Source organism: Pleuronectes platessa, chromosome 7 (assembly GCF_947347685.1).
Source record: "Pleuronectes platessa chromosome 7, fPlePla1.1, whole genome shotgun sequence".
In the NCBI taxonomy this organism is placed as follows: domain Eukaryota; kingdom Metazoa; phylum Chordata; class Actinopteri; order Pleuronectiformes; family Pleuronectidae; genus Pleuronectes; species Pleuronectes platessa.
Window position 1 is genome coordinate 10,187,544 of NC_070632.1, and position 17,377 is coordinate 10,204,920.

At 42.8% G+C, this 17,377-nt stretch overlaps 1 protein-coding gene across 4 annotated transcripts in view; it reads right to left on the reverse strand.

Annotated features, from left to right (window-relative positions):
* The window catches only part of wwox (WW domain containing oxidoreductase), a 125,726-nt gene that overhangs the window by 63,747 nt on the left and 44,602 nt on the right, over positions 1-17,377 (reverse strand). For all 4 annotated transcript variants that reach the window (XM_053427054.1, XM_053427055.1, XM_053427052.1 and 1 more), the window contains one exon: positions 16,035-16,299. In XM_053427054.1, coding sequence (XP_053283029.1) covers positions 16,035-16,299 — 265 coding nt within the window. The remainder of the gene's footprint in view (positions 1-16,034; positions 16,300-17,377) is intronic.

Below are 17,377 nucleotides of genomic sequence, written 5' to 3' on the forward strand. Positions count from 1 at the left end.
TTGTTGGTTTGTAAGCTAAATTAAACAAAAACAAAAAAAACGTTTTTAAATCAAACTGGGAGTAAGGATGCAGTTTGGTTAGGGGAAAAACTCATTTTCACTTCCTTTAACATATTGAGATACAGGATTTCTACCATTTTCACAAAGGATAATTAATTTACCTTGATGAAAAGAACCAGGCGTGTTTAGGGGACTGATATCTAACATTGTGTGAAATTTGGTTGATCAAGATTAAGGGGACGGTCAGGCCTTGACAGTGGTATGTGCTCAGCTGAGTGTTGTTCCAGTTGTTGTTTATTTTTAATGCTGAATTTTCACAGACAAAGTCCAAAAAAGTTAAAAAAAATAGAAAACAAGTGCATCCTCTGCAAATGCATTTGATGCCAAACCGACCTTCGGCGAGGCTTTTAACAAAATCAATATATCAAACTGTGTTATTTAGCAGACAGTGACCATAATGTGGAAAAGCAAATTATGCAAACCAGGAAATTACATTCCATTAAAAAAGGACTCCAAAGCAGACAGTTCCACTGGTGGTGCTGTTAGAAACAAGCCACAATATACTTTGTGTTTTACCCAGTGAAAAACTGAGCGCTCAGATGATTCTTTTTGATCCTCTGAAGACATATCTGCTCTTATGACCAGTTGATCATGTTACTTAGCCTAATGTAAACCAATAAACAAGGCTAACCTTGTAAGCAGGGTCGATGGTTATTTAAAAGCTAATTGATTAACAGTTGTGATTATTGATCATGCGATGTGGCCCAGACACAACTGACAGATCTGATAGGTCAGGGTCCAGATCCACGCGGACAGACAAGACAGACAGATGGACGGCAAGAGAGAGGGAACGAGAGAGACAGGGAACTGGTGGGGAGAGAATCTGACAGACACACACACTGATGCAGTCCCTCTTCTCAATCATGTACTACCTTGAAGTGATTATTTGAAGTATCAACTTATTATCTGTACAGCACTTGAGCCTCTCCAATATTTTGGCCCTAACCCCTATCTCCTGCTCCGCCGGCTGATTCACTTCTCTGCACAGTTCACGGTGCAGAACAGAGTAGTTGCATGTGAAGGAGATAGTAAGCAGTAATATTCAATTATTGTATGCACAGCGTCCCCGTCCCGCCCTAAATTGATTTCTTTCAGAACGGGAGGCATCGCTCAGCACTGACACACAGCCATGTTTCCCCCATCTACCACATCCCACGCAAATTACTCCTCCATCTGCTCTCCCTCACCGCACCGTGCATTTGCCCCTCTCCTCCCTTCTTTCCTCTCCTTTTTCCCCCTCTTCCCTTCTCCCCTTCTCCTGTCTCATCAACTCCTCATCTTCTCCTCTCCTCTCCCCGTACACAGCGCTCAGTGGTTGGCAGAGGCCCCGGCTCCCCTACACTACGTTTAATCTGTCTTTAATCTCTTTTCATTGTAATGGGAAATGGTTTTGTGTTTTACTATTTGATTGAGGCTGCGAGCCCGCCCCTCACCACCGCGGGACTCTGTGTTTAGGAGTGGGAGGTGTTTTCAATTTTGCCCTTGCTCAAATAGTCTTTTATCAAAGAATTCATATCAGTAATTTGATTCTACATATTAACCAGGCTGTTTGTAAGTGGCCTAATAGGAAAATAGATAAGAGTGGAGAGAGAGAGATAGAGCCCAGAGAGAAAAATGAAAACTGGCTTTAACTAAAAAAAAACGCTGCTGAACATGTCAACATTTTTCATGGTAATATTTCAGAGACTGAGGAAAAGCTTGATAAATACCTTGAATGTGGCTCATCTGTTTAAAACGAAGAGTGCTCCTGCTTTCACCTGAAGCTGGTGCACAGTGGCTGTGAAAGTTTTCAAGTTATACCATCATCATAAAGACCTTTACAATTGTACCTTTAATAAAGCCACACAGCGATGGAGTGGGTCTAATCAATACTTCATATAGCAGGGATTATTGTTGGTTCAGTGTCAACATAGATTCAAAACACCCAGGCTCGACGGTCATGTAAAGCTGGAATTGATTTGTTCATAAAAGCAGTGAGAATTTTTGATGTCGGTGTCATGTTTATATTTTTTTGGACTGCATTGCTTTTTCATATAGATACACACACACACACACTGTCATTTATACAAAGAACAAGGCTGCAACTAAAACTGAGCAGCGTTTACAGCCACTGATGGTTAAATCCAAACATACATATAAACACATGCACAAACACACATACAGGTATGCAGCGACACATGCTCACACAGCTCCCTCTCTCCTATTCTAATTAAAGGGACCTCTCTGCCCTGGGTGTGTGTGTGATATTGACACTTAGCTCCGTACAATAAACTTTATTGGCAAGCCCTGCTTGATTACGGCACTAAACTAGAATAACAAGGAATATGGGAGGAGGGGACGTGGATTATATACTAAACAGACATTAGTGGGCTCTATTCAAATATCTGGTGCATTTTAATAGGACGCGCTGGAAGGCCTGTGTCAGTTTGTGTAGGAACCAGCAGTGAGAAATATACTGTGCACAAATAAAAAAACAGGCACAGGGTGAAATACATAGAATAAGTGGAGAAAAGAGATATATATTGAAGGATGGAGGAAGGGAAAGAGGGATAGATTTCCCGTCATTAATGATCTATGGAAAATCCTCTGTCTATTTTCAGATATACTGTTAATGGCTGCTCGCTGCCATTAAAATCGTTGCTGTCCTGAACTCAGCTATTCACATATTGGCTGCTGCTTCATCTAATATTCATCTACTGGAGGTCAATGGCAGCGGTGGCATGCTTAATTTATATAAACAAATTAAGGCAGGAAAATGAGGGTTTTAAATGAGCAGAGAGGTGAGATGCAACAAATATAGAATCTGAATTTATACATAATAGTAAGTTTGCCGTTGAGTGTACACAAAAAAAGTCTCCTTACATCTGAATACATTTAAAAAATGTGTGACACAAAACCGTGCATAGACCTGCAAAGAGAAAGTAGAGTTGGTCCCTCCTCTGCTCAGATGAAAGAGGAAGACGTTTACTGAGAACAGACTCTGCAATTATCTCCTCAACAATGGTGTCTCAAACAATACCTGGAGGCAAAGACTTTGCAAAGGCCTCTTCATCCTGGACATTAAATCACCAGCCCAAGTGCTCAACCAGAGGCTGGAGTGTTGTTCATTTACAAGTGGAAACCTCTCGTCTATCTCCTAACTTTAGACACTTTACAAGGAAGGGATTTAAATTAAAGACACATTAAGCCGTGTGTTAACAACAAAGTGCTTCCTTCAGTGACTCCTGCACTGTGTATGGAGGCAACGGAAATGATCCGATACCTCATGCAGAGGTCACCAGCAATTAAATGCATCCTACTTTTATCAAGAAGTTTAACAGTAAGAAAAAAAGCTAAGTGATAACAGAGTTGTGTCTGAAGAGCAAATGAACCGCAGCTTCCTGTCCCGCAGCTCCAACATTCGCTGATCGTCTCTGTCTGGCTCTCCCTGCTCTGTCAGTTGAACTACAATGACCCCTACTGGCCCAAAGTGGCACTGGATTCGGTGTGATCGTCGAACAAAGAGCTTCTACCTCATCGTGAACTTTTGGCTTCACGCGTGATTCTCAAAAAAACAAGAGTCAAGGGAGGCAATGTCAGAAATGATCTTTGTCTTCTCTTTCTTGTACAAACTCAATTTTATCCTCCAAGCCGCTGCTCAAAACTCCCTGTCTTCTTGATTTTTTGAGTCTCATTCTTCATTTTCTTTCATTCACTTCCATCCTCACAATCCAAATTCTTCTCCTAACACCCCAACATCCTTCCTTATTTCCTCTCTCTCTCTCTTTTTTTCTCTGTCCCTCTCTCTCGAGGCCTTGGCACCCTTGGCAGGGCCTCTCCCGCTGGGTGTGTTGGCAGAGCTCGGTCTCTGATTCACCCACAGCGTGCCCTCTGGCTTAACAGGCTGGCACAAGGACACGGGAGCAGAGTGGAGAGCAGGGCAGGGCAGGAAGCAAGGAGCTACACGCGGATAGAGACGTATCACACCGACAGAAAGTTTTTCAAAAAGCAGGTGTGTGGAATGAGATGAGATGCAGACGAAGATTTTAGGCCTGGTGAGCAAGGCAGAAAATGTGAGATGTGATCTACCCTGTTGGTTTGCACGAGTGTCTGGATGAGGACATGAAAGTGAGGAGCACACGCGGCCTCACCTTGAGGAACCACTGACCCCACACACCTTTATTGCATCTCCAATTAGAGGCGAGAGAAGGAGGAAGTGAGAGATACAGAGAGGGAGAGAGGGAAAGAGCGGAAAAAAGAGGGGGAGAGATGTATTTCATAAATGTAGTTCCATAAAGAGCACTGACCCAAATGGCATTCAGTAATTCTTCCCTGTGCCAGAGGAGGTGGGATAATCAGAAACTTCATCAAGTTCACTCCTTCCTCCTCTCCTTCCCTGCGTCTGCGACACCTCCTACTACCCCACCCGCTCCTGGAACCTCTTAAACAAAAATTGTGCGTAATAACTAACATACACCGTGCATCTGGAACACGCATCAAAGAACATCCCTCTATACCCCCTTCATCGCCTCATTTTAATTAAACAAGTTTCCTCCACTCAGAGTCTCGCCATCTCTCATCTCTTTGATCTGTTCCCATCCGCATCCCAGCGAAAAGAAACCGCCCGTCTCCACTTTGAGAAAGTTGTACGTGTTTGATTTGTATGACTTCTGAGCAGCAGCACTGATTCAACATACACAAAAAAGAGGCATCAGGGTATTTACAAAACATTTACGGGAAATACAAAAAAATAAAAAGACCTTTTGTCAAACACTTCACTGTAACTACAACCCCCTTTTCGGTCCATGGTGCGTCTACTGATATAAGAAGAACAAATTCATTTTTGAAACTGTTCAATGAATTCAAATCTGTCTTCATGACAATGTTGGCAATATATATCAAATCTGTCAGTGCTGTGCTGAGATGGATATGGGAGGGCAGAAATCCGAAAGAAAATAATACAATTAAAGTGTGTCTCAGGCGCCAGGTCCCCATCGATCCGATCGCTCGGTTTTTTTCAATACACTATGGACTTAACATGGACTTATTCTTTCTTAAGCACAACTGGGACCACTCCCTCCCCCCCGCCGGGATGCAGCACTGCCACAATGCTTCAAAAGAACATTTTGTTTATATGTTCAATACAAGAAACATCAATAAAATTATCCAATCATTAATTTCCAATCCAATACAAATTTAATGCAGAGCCACGGAGTAGCCAGCTCATATCCAATAAGGACATCTATCCCCGATCACTCAGCTCGGTGCTTCGCGCTGCACATTCACAAACACACACACTTATCAATGGGACTGTCCCTAAAACAGCTATTCCTCAGACAGACTCAATACTGTGCAGATGGGGAAAGAAGGGAAAGAAAAAATAGGGAGGATGGGAGTGGACGGAGAGATGGACTTATTATTTCTTAAGCGACGTGTGAAGGTCAGAGTCTTAACACCGGATGGTGTGGTCATATGAGACCATGGAGCCAGTGGTGGAACAATGTATGGAGATTATTTTACTGTGAAAAACAATACTGCAATATTTTAAAAAATTCAATAAATTAAAAGTCTTACATTTACAAATTTACTTAAGTAAAAGTACAAAAACATTGTCAGCAAAATTTACTTACACACAAGCAATATATTGGTGCGGTATCATGTTAGTTATAAAAAAAAAAGCAATTCTCGTTAATCACTTATGATAAATATATTCATCCTAACCTCAGGTTTCCACCTTAAGATCTGGCTGTGGACAACAAAAGAAAATTAGGCTTTAAGACCAAATCTGGCTCATTTACAGTATTTTTCTGTTGTTAATAAACCAATCCCGTCCTATTAAATACATAAAATAATAATAAATAACATTATATATTATCTTTAGATGATTAGAGCTGATACATATAGATGTTTGTGAGATTGAAAGGTGAATTTTTTTTTTTACCGTCAGTTGACCTCTGTTACCTGCTCCTCCTTTCAACTTGAGATGAGCAGCTTGAGGCTACATAGGCCTACAAGTGTGAAGCACCCAACTGTCAGCGGGCAAGTTGCACTGTGGGAAATGTAGTCACCGGGTTTTGACAAGGAAAAAGAATGTTTGTAATAAAAAGGATATGTCTGGAATTGCAGCAAAGACTTTCAGGAAAAAAATTGTTTGTTGAGTCAGAAAATTTAGAAGTGAAATGTAATAGAATTTCACTTTAACCTCTTTGTATACTTCTGCTTAGAGCAATCTTTGCTTTTTGTCATATTTTATGAACTTGTCACGTGTTCCGTTTGTAAAATCTTCCTCAGCAAAGTAACTAGTACCTGATCCATCAGACAAAAGTAGCAATTTTAACATATTTCCACATTAAACATTACGGAGCAGAAGTAGACAGTAGACAGCACAGAATGAAACCCTCACCTCACAGTACAATAAGTAAGTGAATGTACTCAAAGTACAGAGCACTCCCACAGGGGGCAGGTTCATGGAGGCCGGTCATGAAGGAACAGTGAGCGGAAACAGAAATGAAAACATAAACATCTCATACATCATGGTTTTGACTTCTGCGACGAGCTCTAATGAGTTCCGATCAACAGGCTCATTCAGGGTCACTTTTCAAATCCATGGCAAGTGCAGCACTTCTTTGCTTGATGATACAATCTATAGCTCTCTGTTGCATGTGATTCAAAAATGCGTGGAAATGCTATCAGTATCGAATATCAGAAAGGTAGTGAACCCGCACCTACACTACGATACATATCAGGTACAGAGCTGTGGGGTACATGTGTGTTTTTGACGTGTGTTCGAGCTGGCGAGATGACACGAGAGCCAGGGTTCACGGGTCAAGTAGAGTCAAACCAGGTAGGCGATTGGCTGATCAGGTCTAAGTGTAATGACTAATCAATGGCTGAATGCATTAGCCTAATCTAATGGGCCAGGTGGGAGAGGACAGCGCTAGATGCATGGAACACATGATTGAGCACAACATGCAACAGCAATGCAATCAATAACACACAGAGTGTTCTAACCCCAAGGGGGGTCCCCACTACTGGAATGACTTGCTGCACATACATTCAGGAGGTGCTCTGTATGCGTGTGTGTGTGTGTGTGTGTGTGTGTGTGTGTGTGTGTGTGTGTGTGTGTGTGTGTGTGTGTGTGTGTGTGTGTGTGTGTGTGTGTGTAAATATGTATGGTTGGTTAAGGGAGGACAGAAAAGGAACCAAGCTGTTTTAGTCTGATTGATTGGATTATGAAATGAAATGAGGGAAATCAAAGCCTTTTGTTTCTGGCCAGCAGCCTCACACACCTCAATGAGTAGCCAGACTCCGCGGCTCTACCCACCGGAGAGAGCAGGAGATGCACTTAAAGTCAGGGTGATAGAGAAAGTGATGTAAAGAATAAGAAAGTGAATAAATAAAATGATGTAAAATATGGGAAATGAATCATCAGTCCGTTTATACAATCAGTGGAAGGAGAAGCGAGACATCCTTCATACAGTATTTATGGTTGTCCCGGGGGAAAAGGCACCCTCCTCTGTTATTTGACCTTCCACCATCACTCAGTGATGAGCATTATGTGAAACTGTATGTGGGTTAAAAGCATTGCTGAGCTCTCAGGTACTACTTTGTACATTACTGAGGTCATTCACATATCTAACCCCTATCAGACGAGTGTGTTTCAATGCAAATTGTGTGAGGCAGAATAATGCTATAACAACAAAAACGCATATTTAACACTGGAATTAAATCGCAGATAAAGGAAGAGGTTTTTTTATGACTATTAAAAAGTGGCAAAACAATGATCAGCCGATCAACCAAGGGGTCCATAATGAGAGAGAGAGAGTGAGAGAGAGAGAGAGAGAGAGAGAGAGAGAGAGAGAGAGAGAGAGAGAGAGAGAGAGAGAGAGAGAGAGATGACAAGTTAGGGACAAGAGACAAGAGCCAGTCAGAGCAGAGGACAGGCCTGGGTCAATACTTGCAGCACATACTGCTGACACTGCACCGCTCAACACACACATACACACACAAACACACAAACACACACGCATACAAACACGCACACGCACACACACACACACATACTTTTACACAAAAGATAGAGAGACATCAGACCAATCAGTCAGCTGGTGTCAATATCTCAGGAGGAAGTCAGGGAAAGGGAGAGAATACAAGTGTGTGTGTGTGTGTTTGTGTGTACGTGTGCGTGTGCGTGTGTGTGTGTGTGTGTGTGTGTGTGCGTGTGTCTATGCCTATAAAGTCACACGTCCCCCACAATTAAAACACTTTTAGAGAAAATAATAAAATGTCACTTTCTGGTGTTTCTTGTGGGACAGGAATTTCCCGCCAGAGGAAAATGAAGAAAGGTTTCAGTGAAAAGCAAAAGTTCACCCAAATCACAACAAATCATTTGCCTCATCCCCCTCCGGGGGTTTATGGTGGGTTAGATTGTTTTATCTGCCCAAATTGTCTTGGTTCAGTTGATTTTGTTGGCTCATTTTTCAAAGGTGAAAAGATAAGTGCTTTGAGTGTTGTGAGCAACTCACCTGTTTACAATGATCACGTTTGTGTTTTTATTTTTTCATGTCAATAAATCAATTGACTAAATAACACAAATTAGATCCACAACAATTCTGATTATAAATTAATGTATTTTGAACTTAAGAAAAAATTATAAAAACATCATGTTTTCTTACAGTTTCTCAGATATGAATATTTGACAGTTTTCTGATCGCAAACTGAAAATTTGCGAATGAGTATTGACTTGTCAGTGAAAATAAGAGATTAAAAAAACACCTGGTAAAATACATTATGACATTTATCTAAAGTAAATGATTACTTACTAAAAAAATCTGTTATTAGTAGTTAATCACAAAGTAACTGAAAACTCTGTGTTGTTGCAATTTATCTGATTCTTATTGATGTTAACTGAAAAGGTCAATTTTTTTTGTTAGGTGTCTATGAGTCTGTGTGTGTGTGTATGTGTGTGTACAAAGAGAGGTCTGTGATAGGGGCCTCTCCATCTTTGAAATGAATTAGTGTGTGGTGCCTTATTGAGTGAGGTGCAGTGTTTAAGTGAAACTGATGAGAGATGTGTGAGCAGTGAGGACTGGGCTATAAGTATGTGGCTGGGGTCACAGGTTAATCCCTATTGATTTACTCCACCGTCTGCATATAACCACACAGGAAGACAAGGAAGGAGAGGCCTGATTTACCAGCTATCACGCAGCAGTGATAAAAATCCCCGCTCCACACATGCTCACACACACGCACACATATCACAACACCTACATCCTCACACACTACAAATTCCATCTATATCTTCAGACACACACATGCACGCGCTCTGTTACCAGAGACTAAGTAGGGTAAGGACAAGAAAATGAAGTATCATTTCATCTCTAAATAGGAAGTTAAACACCTTCTACTTAGAAAGATTGCAGAGCATGACCTCCTCAGGATCGATGAGAGATTGAGATGAGTGATATACACATGAGCGTATTATCAGGAGCAAATACATTTGAGAAAGTTGCAAACTGGGTTTACATGGAAAACGCACATGAACATGCAGCCAACATCTGCCACTTTGGTAACAGACTTCCAAACTAAACCTGAAATCACAGCAGCCCCTGACAGACATTAGACCAGAGCGTGTTTGATGAGGAACCCCAATAACACCCGCACGAGGCTGAACGTATAAACAACCTCTTCACAATTTCACTCCAAAGAGGAAAGGTGAAATATTACATTAATATGAACAACTATTAATAATAAGCCCCCCTCCCTTTTTCCTCCCCACCTCTTACCCCATCACTCCTTCTCCCTCCATCTCTATCTCACTCCCTCTCTCTCTCTTTCTCTCTCTCTCACCCACTGCCTCTAATCCTATCATGCGGGCAATAAGTGTATGCACCATGAGCACATTTAATTTCTGCGGTTGGTTTTCAGCGAGCCCAGAGGTGAGCCTTAATAAGGATCAATGGCACTTTATCTGGGACAGCACCCACTTCACAGCATGCAAATTACACAGCAACCCTTAAAAAAGAAATGGATTTAATTAAAAAATGTAGAACCACAGCTCTGGAAATTCAATTAAAGGATTTATGCAAAGGTTGGCTAGCTTTTTGTGTTGCAGTTCCTGCTTATATAATGAGCTTTTCATATTAAAAATCAATAGGTAATCTGGGCTAGGGGATCGGCTGCTTATGTACATTTTTGAAATCAATTTGAAAAATAGTCCATCAGCTCTGTGTCACAACATGGACGGGAGGGAGCAGTGTGTGTGTGTGTTTGTTTGTGTGTGTATGTGTGTGTAGCAGGAGTGGACCTGTTGAGGGAAGGGGTGATAGGTTACATCTCTATCTTCTCTGAGGGTCACAGGAATAAAAGAGTCGGAGGGTGATCGAGGAAAAGTGAAGGAGTAGAGGGTAAGTGTGTGAGGATGCTTCTCTGCCAGGTCAGTTTCTGGCTCTTTGGCCCGTTCTGATCCCTTCTATTACAGAGAGAGTCCCTTGACGGTGAGGGTCTAGCTGGCTCTGACCTGTAGCTCTGGGGTAATTTAGCCCAGACTCAGACAACCTCAGCTGGGGAGACTTCCTAATGGCCTCCCAGAGGTGTCTGGAGGTGGACGAGCAGGGAGAATGTGGTTTTAGGCCTCTTCACAAACAAAACTAAGTCTATAACGGAAAGATATCTCATAAAAACAATAGAATTGTTTACCCTATTCAAAGGGAATTATCAACAGCAAGATGATTGAGGTGACGATTTTTGTGGCATTAACCAGCTGCAAAAAGATTTCAGATTCTTAAAAAATGACTTTCGCCAACTTCTTCAGCTTTCAACAGGGATATTGTTCATGCCTCCTTCATGCTGTGTAGCTACACAGGCAGGAGGGGTGAATGACTGACTGCATACAGTAGCAGACTGTCAGCATTTGATTGGTTCTTTATTGATCCGGACACGCTCTCCATCACATCAACTCATCCACAATAAACCATTTACACAGTTTCCCTGTGCAATGGACCGCATAACCAGGCCTCAGGCCAACTGTGTATGTGTGTGTGCGGGTACGATGTGTGTGGTGCGTGCGTGTGTGTGTGTGTTTAATGAAATGGTATCTCTGTGGACAATAATCCCAGGAACACACATGTCAATACAGCCAAATGGGATTGTATGCTTTTATCCATCCCTACACCAACACGTCTTTCTCTCCCTATGCTCTCTCTCTCTCTCTCTCTCCCTCCCTATGCTCTCTCTCTCTCTCTCTCTCTCTCTCTCTCTCTCTCTCTCTCTCTCTCTCTCTCTCTCTCTCTCTCTCTCTCTCTCTCTCTCTCTCTCTCTCTCTCTCTCTCTCTCTCTCTCTCTCTCTCTCTCTCTCTCTCTCTCTCTCTCTCTCTCTCTCTCTCTCTCATAGTGCAGACGCGCAGCGGGAAATGTCTGGCAGGAAAATCTGATTCATTTTATCTACTTCTGCAAAAACGTTCTAAAACACAGCCTCTTAAGGAAATCGGTGTATCATGAGAGGTTATGTGAACCTCATATCAATTGGCATGATATGTAATATTCTGTCTACACCACTGAGGAGAAACCTACACAGTGTCTCCAGTCAGGCTGGATCTGACCCCCACCACCACCAACCCTGTGTAGCTCCTAATCATCCAAGAGGACTCTATTACAAGGGCCTGGCAGCTCATCTAACCTCACAGAGGAGAAGGGGGGGTTGGCAGGGTGACTGGGACCTCTGCTCCTCTTTCTTTACACATGGTTGAGCACCACACACACAACACGAGCGCTCACACACAGGTTGCCTCGGTGTGCAGCAGGGCCGCTGTGACCGTGTGCTACATCAGATAGCAGATAGAGCCGCTGACCTTACGTCTGTCTGCAAGAGAGAAACTGATAAAGAAGACTGTAGAAACAGTGGCTCACATGCAGCACCGGCTGCCCCACCCCACTCTTCGTGTGTTATATGGTAATGTCTTCGTCACAGGACCCGTCTCTGGGGTTAACCGCCGAGGAGTAGCAGAGAGCTTCTGGTCGCAGCAGGCGAGGCTCAGCTGAGGAGGCACTAGCAGTCCCACTACTCCTGACTGAACAACCGCTCCGCTTATACAGCCCTGACTGCTGGTGCCTGGTCAAAAGTTCAGCCTGTGCATATGTAAAAAGGTGGCCTGGTGCCCGAGGCAGGATCCTGGGTAAAATAATCATGCTGAAACACTAAGAAGCATGGGACGAGGCAAGAGCGCTGATGAAACTGGCCCCTGGGGGGACTGAAGTGTCTGATTGGACCAGGGGAGTCGCTTAGGCCTGTGCCCATAACACCCCCCTCCCCTCTTTCTAACCATTACAGTGGATGATGAGGTGCTGGAGCCACTGCCCACACTGATCTCCATGCAGCTCAGCACTGTCTGTGCCTATAGTTAAGGTATAGATTTGATGAGTATAGGCTCAGCCCAGCTGCTCAGAGCCTGAGGGTACGTGGATCTTGAGGGAGCTATCAGTCAGTCAACAAAATGTCACAGGGTCAGCGTTACACCATGACAAGACGGTGACAACTCCACAAAGGTTACAGCCAAACTAATAACTGCAACAGTCAATGAAATTCATTCTATGTTTCAAAAAGTGTGTCCAGCCGGAGTTTTGGTTCAAATAACTTTTCCAGCGTATAAATGATCTTGAAAGGCCAGAAAATCTCACGATCAAACATCAAATGAATCAATCAAAATCTGCGTCAATCAAATATTGAGCATTAAATCGCTGCAACTAAATTGCAGAACTATGATAACAGCTGTCTTTTGCCTTTCTCGCTCTCTCTTAGCTCCTCTCGCACGCGCACACACTCGCACACCACTGCAGGCCAGATCATTCAATGCTGATAATCACACCAAGGGACACAGGGAAAACTCCCACTCTAAACACGCTGAATTAAAGAAACAGGAGTTACAGGCCTGGTCGCGCCATCTCTGATAAGCAGATCAAGGCACGGGGAGGGGAACATGATGTTAGTGAGAGATAGTTTGGCTGATTAAAATGTCATGGCTCTTTATAGATGCCTTTCTCAACTCAGCAAAAATGGAATCAGCACTCTACATCGATAGCAGAGTGGGCTGTTCACCCCACTAATAGAGAAGTTTCTTTCCCTTAAGTAGAATCCACAACACAAAGAATGCAAAATATAGGATCTCAAAATATATTTTTGTAATTTGCGAACAAAATGCAGTTTTTAAAGATAAAAGTGGAGGGAAAAAGTCAAGTGCTGATAAAATAAGAGCGCACGAAGCACAAGTAATCAGGAAATGATGACCAGGAACCGAGTGCATGGCCTGACATGACATTGCCTTTACTACAACATTCAAATTAATGATTTAGGACCACATGCAGCTTAAGGTTGTTGCAGTAGTCTCCATGTTGTGAATCCACGTGTGCGCTTGTCTGTGTGTGTGTGTGTGTGTGTGTGTGTGTGCGTGTGTGCCTGTGTGCGCGTATTTGTGTGTCTACTCGTGTAGGGCAAGTCTATATCACTCCACCTGTGCTCCTATAAATCAAACCTGTGTTTTAAATGAGAGGATGGTTATTTGCGCAAGAACACACACGGGGGCCATGTGATTGTTTTTTGGAGCAGACATTCTGCTTATGTTTGCATCCCAGAACAATCTCCATGGATCCCGCAAGCGTACGCAAGCAATTAAAGCGATACCATCTTCATATCCCTGCAACCAATAACTGAAATAATATCACTGTTTTATTAAGCCCTTAATGTGGGGGCAGACGGAGTGAGGAGTGGGATTTTAAAGAGGATACACTTTTAGGGGCCTTATCAACCCCAGATTTAAATAAGAGCAAATGCTCAGCTTAAGGGTGTGCCTGTGTATCTGTGTGTGTGTATGTGTGTGTGTGTGAGGCTGCGTGTCTGCGTGTGGCCTTTTATCAGACAAGAGTTTGCGCTAATCGCTGTGTCAGCACACCAGAATTTAATTACTAACTCTACCTTTGTCCTTTAATATTTACTAACATCTACACTACATTTAATTAACCACGTGAAGAAAAGCCGTTGCCCCATTCTGGAAGAGGAGCCGCTCTTCTAATTGCGTCTGTGCGCTCACAACCAAGACGGCAACACCCTTTCCTCAGACGCACACACAAAGTACACACTCAAGGGTACACTTTAGAATTTTCTCATTAAAGAAAGTAAGTTTAACAAATTTTGAATCAAACTGAAATTTACAAAAAACTGATTTGAGGATGGGAACAAGACAGCAAGTGATGGAGTGAGAAAATATGTTAAAAGAACATAAAGAGGAAAGAAAAAGTGTTTTGTGACAGAGTTAGTCAAATTGAGGAAATGTTCAGCTTGGCATTTTGTGAAAGGTGCTGAGGAGCGGTTCCTCAAATCTCTCATCCGATGTCAGGAGGAAGAGAGACAAATGACGGCCTGAGGCTTTGTGTCTGTCAAACATGATGGATCAGAATAACGGTTCATTTAAACTCCACCACGCTGCCTTTCAACATATCACAATTTCTTAATTGATAAGCGATGAGGAGCAGCTAATGGAAAGATGTAACAGTCAGACTATGGCATATATTAAGAGGCTATGTGAAGCCTAAAGGGTAGAGGACACACATGAAGACACAATCCCTTCAAAAACAACTTGAGTGATGGGGCCAATTTTTTTTTTGTTGTTGTTGTAAACTTAAACCAATTTCACATCTCCACCTTGTTTTACCTCTGAATTTAAAGACACTGTTGGGCCATGGCAGAGGTGTGGGCTCTACCGAGAGCCATTGCAGTTTTCTTGTATTTGCATCAAGATGCACTAAAACAAATTAGGACGAAGCAATTTCATTTGAATCCACCATTTTTTTTCAAGTCAGTAGACATATGTGACAAGTTGTTCCTGTTCCCCAGTTGTTGCCTTATGGATTGATTAAACTGAAATTGGCTCAGAGTGTCTCCTCTTGGTTGGGTTTCACTTGTATATGTTGACTCTGACAACAAGACACTAAAAACACTGAAAACACTTAATACCGGAAATGGAAAATAAAAAAGTGCTAGTATGCTAAAGTACTTGAAATAGAAAATGGAGGTAATGCAAAAACATTCACAACCCATGTCCCAAGACCCTGACCTGGAATCAGTTTGCCAAAGGAGACCCTGTGGATCTGACGGTCAGTTCATCAACATGAGCCACAGCCATCATGTGAGTATCTTGATTTGCTGCATCAAAATTAAACTTGTAAGCTGATAAAAGCCACAAGTCCCTGCAGTGCAGCACCTGGTCTTCAATCTCAACTTCAGGACATAATATCTCCACTGTATATGTGCTCTCAGACAGGTCCTTGAAAAACACAGTGGGGTCAGCCTGCCAATCTGACTCTGAATTTAAGATAATTCATCAGAAAATATCAGGTAATACGTTCTCCTTATGAGAATGGGGAATATGGTAAAGACATATTTGACGGAGGGCTCATTACCTCAGTGCTCCAGAATACATGACTGCGCAGGATAAGAGCCCGGAGTTTGTGCAGTGCATTTACAGTAACCTAATAGTCGCAGTACACAGGATCTGGAATATCCCCTACCCTGGTGAAAGGATAGGAGGAATGTGCTCTCAGAGTTAAATAAACAGTGACAGGAGGAAGAGGAAAACAAACCACAGAATATCTCTCTATCTGTGAAACCCAGACTCTCTCCCTGAGCCCTCAGCACTCAGCAGATCAACCTCTCTCCATCCTTTTTCCGCTCCGCTCTCCCTGGAGCGTGCCAAGACAAACATATAGGCAGAGTAAGGGAGACAGAGTCAGAAAAAAGACGATCGTAATATAGTGTGGTGAATTCACTGACCTGCAGAAGAATGTAATCAGCTACAGAGCTCTGGTGACATGAAAAGTTACCAATCCACTCTGGTGGTAAACATCTACTGGTATGGGCAGTATAACATGTTCCTCGGTCAGGTCAGGCTGCAGGTTGTGCAGCCACAAAGTTATATAACCCTTTCTCATATTGTTTCATCACTTACCATGGACTTGGTGAAAGGTCTGGCCAGCGTGAAGAGAAAAGTCATCAGCCACCAGCTCTGGTGGATTGAGGTGTACATCAGGTTCCCAGGATGCAATGCGTTGGAGGTGACGCCATGAGGCGAGAGGCGGCGGTTGAGCTCATGGCTGAACAGAACGTTACAGAGCTTGGCCCGATTGTACGCCAGCATGGACCAGTACTCCTTCTTCGGGGGGGACAGCATCGAGAGGTCCACCTTACCACACGTGTCTAAAAGGTCCGTGAACCTGAAACATAATCCACATCAAAAGTAGTAAGACAATGTGTGTGCGTGTGTGTACTTGTGTGTGTGTATGTGTGCATTCGTGCATGCGTTTGCTTTCTCCCAGCAGATGTGTGTTGGTGGCTGCATACAAATCAAACACATGACATGATGTTCTTTAATTGCCTGCGACAGAGCTGTTAAACTCCAGATGTTTGACAAGGCCCCTTAAACATTACACTACTCGTTGTGTTATTATGCAGTCACACAATATCATTGCAATACACAAAACCTGTGTATTGTGTATTGTGTGTGTGTGTGTGTGTGTCTGTGTGTGAGGAGGGAAGACGAAAGGCTCCAAACTGGCGGAACACATCCTACATATTAATCCAGTCATTAGAAAACAACCAATCAAAATGTCACCTGCTTTCCTTGTTGTTATTTTACAAGCTCGCTGCCTCTTGTTTACTGTCGCCTTCCGCAACATCCTTGCTTGGCTAAATTACAACATCTGCAGGCTTTTCATTTCATGTGCTGCAACTTCATAACTACTTCGGCAAGTAGAAAATGATATGTGGGTTGTTGCTTTTTTCGAAGTTGCTCACGTTAGAGCGAAGTTAAAGTTGAATGAGGTTTTACGGTGATATTACAATCCATAAATTATCCTGTCTGGTGAACCAGGTACATTTGCATAATAAAATATTAAGACTTTGGGCAAAATAATGATCTCACTTGTACCTAAAAGTACATATAAGAGGTTGCAGCTCAGATCTATCACAGGTTATTTCATTAAAGATAATATTTCACCTTGTTTGCACCAGATCTGATGCAGCACCAGGCCAAAGTCAACCTGCATTGGGCCAATTCCACAATAAGCCTCTATGGTGGAAACTGATAAAGTGTCTGGCCATTACCCGTGTGTCCATCTCTGCCACCTCTGTCCCTTATTGGTCAATACTTTACCAGCGGACAAGGAGCTTAGGGAATACAATAAGCCGCCAGGTCAGGGGTCACACACGCTTGTGAGGGGAGGATATAAGTGAATAAACGAGAAATCAGCGGAAACTGAAAATAACGCAAACACAAATGGGAGCGACTTCAAA